The sequence below is a fragment of the Centruroides vittatus genome, unplaced genomic scaffold, assembly GCF_030686945.1.
Source record: "Centruroides vittatus isolate TY-2023 unplaced genomic scaffold, ASM3068694v2 contig_1788, whole genome shotgun sequence".
In the NCBI taxonomy this organism is placed as follows: Eukaryota; Metazoa; Arthropoda; class Arachnida; order Scorpiones; family Buthidae; genus Centruroides; species Centruroides vittatus.
The window spans coordinates 759,008-765,673 of record NW_027121095.1 but is presented as its reverse complement, the minus strand read 5'-3'; the positions used below and the strand labels follow the sequence as shown (position 1 = coordinate 765,673).

At 28.3% G+C, this 6,666-nt stretch overlaps 1 protein-coding gene across 3 annotated transcripts in view; it reads left to right on the top strand.

The window, feature by feature from the left end:
- LOC136969459 (uncharacterized) overlaps window positions 1–6,666 on the top strand; it is a 31,292-nt gene continuing 24,626 nt past the window's right edge. Inside the window, exon 1 of one of the 3 annotated variants that reach the window (XR_010879830.1) lies at window positions 1–407. Coding sequence is in view for 2 of the 3 variants with exons in the window: in XM_067263619.1 (XP_067119720.1) it covers window positions 315–407 (93 nt within the window). In the remaining variant the exon portion in view is untranslated. The remainder of the gene's footprint in view (window positions 408–6,666) is intronic. The other 2 variants (XM_067263619.1, XM_067263618.1) reach the window with 2 other exon arrangements.

Below are 6,666 nucleotides of genomic sequence, written 5' to 3'. Positions count from 1 at the left end.
ATAACTAGTTTCTGATTAAAGCGCGAGTTTTCGAGAATAATTATCTTTTAAAATAGGATATTCGGGGGAGTGAATTTTTAAAGATTTCTGCCACTCGACGACAGATGGCGACACCGGCGTTTCGAGGCCATACGTAGATGTTGGCAGGAGTTGGTGTCAGTCTGACTGCGATGTGACCCGGGGCACTCGCAAGGCTGTGAACTCGCGACGCGCAACGTTTGGAAAGTGGGTTGAACAACATAACACGATTACGGAAGGCGTCATTGGTTATGGAATCTCTGTAGATTGAAACGCGTCATTAACACCCCCGCGAAATGCCGGTCCTGGAGAAGTGTTGGACCCCATTTCTACGTTACTCGTGGACCAACGTGAAGTACGGCAGTTATTATGCAGCGACATACATGGTTGTGAGTAATACCTGTTTGTTTTCTTTGTTCACTACGTGCTCGACACTCTTTCTCGCTATATACCTGTACCTTTTCTTTCCGGACTTTATACCTGTCGCGTAAATTTTTTAAAGCTTCTTCTCTGGTGGTGTCCGTTCTTTGTTGAGCTTGTTATATGAAAGAATGCGCCTCAACGACTTGGCCGTCTACCAATTATAGGTCCCGTTGTTATAGGAATTCGTTCCCACTTATTGCCTCGGGGGATAAGATTACCTTGAATCGAGGAGGAGACAGTCCCCTCATCAAAACCAACGAAGCAGAACGTTATTTATATTCGAGTAAATATCGCAAAATTTGACATTTTCTTTTTAATAAAAGTTTTTCTTGCGAAAGTCGATTCCCTTAAACTTTTTTCTCTCGCCTTTTGCTATATATTATTCTATTATTTAACACAGTTTCGTGGGGATAAGAGGGAGATAAACACCTGAAGGGGCTGGTGAAGGGATAAATCTGCATTGCGGCCTGACTAGCTTGAGGGTAAACATCAATTATCGCAGGGGTCCTTCAGCAACTAATTAAATATTTTCCGAGAGCTTGGTGCAAGCGCAATAGCTAACCAAACTACAGAAATTAACTGAGTTTTATGTGTGTTTCGTATAACTAAATTTGAGCCAGATGAAGTCGTAATGGGTTCGAACACCCCTCGACAAATATGAATTGTTATTCTTTTGAATTTCAGTCGCAGAATCGTTATGAAAAGAAGCTGACAGGAATGCCACACCGCTTTCTACTAGACTAACTTTTAACTAGTTAATTAAACTGTTAAACGTATTTAAAAGAGAAAATAATTAATTAACGGAACCATCTAACTCGACAAGAAAATAGATAACATGAAGCGAGAGTCTATTTCGTTGCGAATTTCAATTCTTATTGTTTTGAAGACAATTGCTGGAGCAGGTGTAGATGTCACCAAACCCCATCGATCTAGATGTCCCCATACTTTGGATATGTGCCAGAGATGTGCGAGTTTGGCATTCAAACTATCAAAAGCACTTTCTGTCAAAAGAAACCCAATTTTGTTTATTTACTCGTCGTTCAAATTCCGATCAAGTGAGCGAACTACATGGATCTTTAAAGGGGGACAAAACGACGTACGGGATGATGTATGTCTCTCTTCCTTACATACGCTCCGATTGGTCAAAACTTCGGCTCGGTTGCGTGACGTCTTTCCTGATAAGAACGTCACGAAATTTCCACCATTTTCAATTATTATATTTTTGTTGTTTTTCTTGAAAAAACTATGAAAGAGCAAAAGATGAAATTAAAAAAGTTATGAGCTATCTATTAAAGCGATGAAACAGTTTATTAAATTTTAAGAAGGTGAAGTATTGTTTAATAGAAATTAAACAGATTTTATCGCTTTCTCGTTTAAGGAGCAACAATTTTGAACAAAACCAATTTCTTAAAGAAAGCTTGGTTAATGTTATATGTAAATTAGAAACCGCAACAACTCCGAGAATTTAATTAACTTGGAGTTTTGTAAATTTCTTTTTTTGCTCTTTCTTTTCTTAATCAGCTTTTACCTGTCATAGCAATTTACTTCATTTTTGCACCGTTTCGTCCCTTTGGTGTTTAGATTTCTGAATTTGAATTGATAGAACTTCTTCATCTATTTTTTTTTTCTTCTTTCCTTTCCTCTTTTCCTATTCATTTTCTTTTTCTTCGATTCATTTTAATAGAATTGGAAATTGTTTCCAGATCCGTTTTAAATATATCAAAAACTAAGAAAAAAGTTTCTAATTTGGCATTAATCGTTGAAGAGATTGATTATTTATTCAATAGTTTATTTCTTAATTCAAATTTAAAGGAGTAACGAAGGTTTAAATGACTTTCTTTCGATTCAGTTCATTTCATGAACATTTTCGGTTTATTTTATTTTATTTTTTTTCCTAAGTTGATGACAATCTTCAAGTTCAATTTTAAGGTGATTTTAACTTCTTGGAAATACATTTCAGGTTTAAACATCGGATATTTTTTTAGCATATTTTAAATGCATGGCAAAACGTGTCCTCTTGGAATGTATCATACTTTCTATAAGCTATAGACTTGAAGCTTTTACTCCAGAACTCGAATTGGAAAAGTTTGGTATTTTTCGAGAATCTTAAACTAAATACTGGATTTTTGGCGATGTTCTGAAATTTAAAATGTTTTCTTTTTAAAAAGATTTTTTCTAAAAAAAGCTGCTTCTGTAAAAATTTCTATTAAATTCCAAAATTAGAAGTAATTTTATTTAAAAAATTAAAATTAAATGTAGTATAGTATTTTCAATCATTTTAAGAATCAAAATATACAGGATGAGCCAAAATTCAGTTAATCATATTTTGTTTTATATGCTTCAGGTACAGTACAGTACAGTACAGTACATTTGTAAATTGTGTAGGCGAATCTTAAATTGACTATAGAAAAATGTAGTTTTTTTTATACAGTTGGAAATAAAAAATATGATTAAATAGTTAAGTATTTGAATACTTAATACTTTATAACAATTTATAATGATTAACTAACTTTTGAGCTTTCCTATATATTTTTTTAAAATTTCAAAACTGAAATTATACTTTTTTTTTGACTTTTTTACTTTCTATATTTTATACTTGTTTATTTTATTTTTAAAATCTTTATGTGTATTTTTTACTCTTTATATTTTATTTCTCTCTTCTGTATTTTATAGAAAATAAAATGTAATAAAGTATTTTTATAAATGTAAAGGTCCACTGCTTAAAATATTGTTAAAACTTTATAGATAGAACCTATATCTAGGCCATACACAAGTCTGTAATTAATGGAAGTGTGGAAACTTTTACTAGGCTATTTAAACTTTTGCATTAGCTAAACCAATTACATAGACGCTTTCAAATTTTATAAATTTGATAGAATTTAACTTTTAATGATTAAAAAATCGTTATACAAATTTTTAAGGTTTTAATGGCGAATATAAATTCAGATTTTCGTCACTCAAAACATTAATTTAGTTATTAATGTCTGAGTACTGAAAATCTTAATATTTTATTGAAAATTAACGGTTTCAATAACTTTTATCATAGCGACTGATCACCGAAAATCTTATTTTTTTATTATAGTTTTTGACTATAGAAAAATATCTTGTAAATTGAAAACTACAGTAATGTTTTTAAAAGAAGCTCTGATTTAATTTACAAATTCCTCAAAAGAATTACTAAAATTCTCTATTTTCAAATTTTAAACCTAATAAAATTCTGCACATTTAATTTACTAAAAAAAATTCCAGGAGACCTAAACATGCTAATTTCTAGTCTGCAAAATTTCGTTTATTTTAAACAGATCCACAAAGCTCTTTTCAAGTCTTATAAAAGAGAGAAAAAAAAAAGAAAAAAAAAAAGACTTTCTACTGATGAGAATAACATACTCTGAGCTTCTATTCGAAAAGAAGCTGTTACTTTTTTCTTTTCTTTTTACAAATAGTAAAAGCAAAGAGGACTCGGGGGAGACGTTTTATGTAAAATAGGAGGAAACAAACTGGTAAGATTTGATCAAACTTTCATTTTACACGCAATAAACACATCCGTTCTATAAATAAATCTACATATAAAATTCGACTTAGAATTAATGAAAAAGAAAATCTTTTTTAATTTATTATTATTATTTTTTTCTTTTTATCTAATATTAAAATTTTATTTATATTGTAGTGCACATCTGGTAAATCTCATTCCAATATTAAAGTCGGATCAAGTATGATTGCAATCTCGTTTATTGTTGAATGATTAATTGAGGATTAATCAATCATTTTAAATCGCTTAACATTTTTATTTTACAAGTTTAGAAAATGATATATTTTACTATAATTCGATAGTTTACTCTTTCTTATTTTTTAATCAGTAAGCTAACTTCAAACTGAGTTTAATTAAAATTGTAAATATGTTGACGTTTTTAAATCTTCAAGCTGCTAGTTTTTTTATAAATAATAAATTTTAATATAATTTTTTTTTGCTGTTAAATCGATGTTAAAATAAAATTTTTATTGATTTTTATTAATATTTTATCATTTTTCTTTATTCACGTTATTGTAAAAGACGTGAATTTAACATTCAGACAAATGTTGCAAAAGATCATTTTTTTTTCTTTTTTTTTGTTTCTTTTAATGCATTAAAAATGGCAAAGGGTACGATTAAAGAGGAGAAAAGAGATAAAAATCGATCTCCTGAAGCCTTCAAAGTGAAAATATTTCATTTAATAGATGAAAAATAACTTTACTTTGGATATTTTTTCAGTATTTTTTGAGCTTACTATTATAGTTATATATAAGCGACAGACGCAAAAATGTCATAAAATCAGTAGAAATAACAAATATTTTTCTTCTCAAAAGATATAAATTATATAAAAATTAAAATTTCTGCTCAGAAAATTTGTACAGTTTTATCTGATACCCTTATAAATTTTGTTACTTAGAAGAGACAAGTGTACAGTACAAGTAATAATTAGTTGTGATAAGTATTAAAAGTAAGGCTTCAATGATGTAATTTGGAGCTATTATCTGGATTATTAATTATTCTACCATCTTTGTCTAAAACAATGAGAAATTCCTATTATAGAATTTTAATTAATTCAGACTTATTTGATTTCTTTACAACAACGAAAATATAAACAATGATATTCAATTTTTAAAATAGCCGTAGAGAAGTTAAATAAACAAGTTACATGTTTATGTCATACAGGTCCAGACGTTTCCACTCTTTTCTTTTTTAAACTTAACTTTTTTCAAACATTTATACGAAAGAGATAATAATGGCAATAATAGATGCAATAATAAAATTTTACTGTAAACCCTTACTTGATATATATTTGAAATGATTTAAATTTAATTACTAGATCATTTTATGAATAATTTTCTAATTTTGAACAGTGGAAATCCGGTATTTAATAAAATACAATTTTCAACAGGATTTCGGCTATCAAATGAAGCAATTATCTTATCGAAACAGTGATCGCTAATGTGCTTATTTTATTAATTGATAAGAAATTCTACCGGGTGGTTTCACTTGCGAAGGGTAATAAAACACATTAACGAATTTAAATCTTAGTTTAAAACGCAAACTTTAAAATTTTTTTCTTTAAAAATATATTTTTTGTTTGCTAAATTTTATTATTATTATTTTCAAAGAAATCGGCGAGAGATTTATTTTTTTTTAAATGAAATATTTATACTTGAATATCTTGATGTTAATAGGCCGTAAGATGCTCATTAATTATTTAATAATTTGAAAAAATCAATTGTTGTTAATATATTTAATATATGTGTTGCTCTTCTTAATTGTTTTCTTGTCTTTCATTTGTCAATGCACCATTTTGAGCGCCATTTAACTTTGTCGAGCCACTGAGTAACTGTTCGACAATCTTTTTAGTACTAAAGAATCCATTATCTGTACAGCAAAGATTAATGAAGTCAATAGATAAAAGATCGCTTTATTACTGTACAATATTTGCAAGATGCACTTTACTAATTTTGAAAAATGATGTTCTAAAGAAAAAGTAACGTTTGAAAAAAAATAAAATAAATGATAAATTTTTCGATTATTTATGCTTTATTTAATCTGAAAACGCATTTAAAATAAATAATTTAATTTATGTTGGCGATTATTTAAAGCTTATTTAGATTATCCAATCAGCGTTAAATCATATAATTATTTTCATTCTTTATCTATCTCGATTGGTTAATATATTTAAAAAAGATATGTAAAATTTAATTTATTGGTTAAATAGTATTGCGTCATATGTTCTTAAACCGGGAATTATTGTTTAGAACTGATTGGTCGTAGAGAATTTAAATTGACTAATTATCGCAAGACATGTAAACAGCTGTTAGCTATTAACGATTTCATTGGTTATTAATTTTTTTAAAATCTTTGAAAATAGCTCTATTGGTATATGTCTCGAGGAGTAACTTTTAATCATACTTCGTGGGCGTAGTCTATTTTTTTCTGTTTTTTCTTATTTTTTACTGAATTGATTTTCTACTGTTACTTCTATTTAAAGCAAATAAATGTTGATCTACTTTCTGTTACGTTTTTCTAGACTTTCAAGGAGATCGTTAACAGAAAAGGCGAGATTAATCTTTAAATTTTATCCTAAACTAGAAAAGATAAATTTCGTTTTCTAGTCAACGAAATATTCTTCTTTTTTTTTTTTTTTAATGTAAAAAGAAGAAAGACGGATATCCAGAGTTATATTTTATATATATATATGTTTT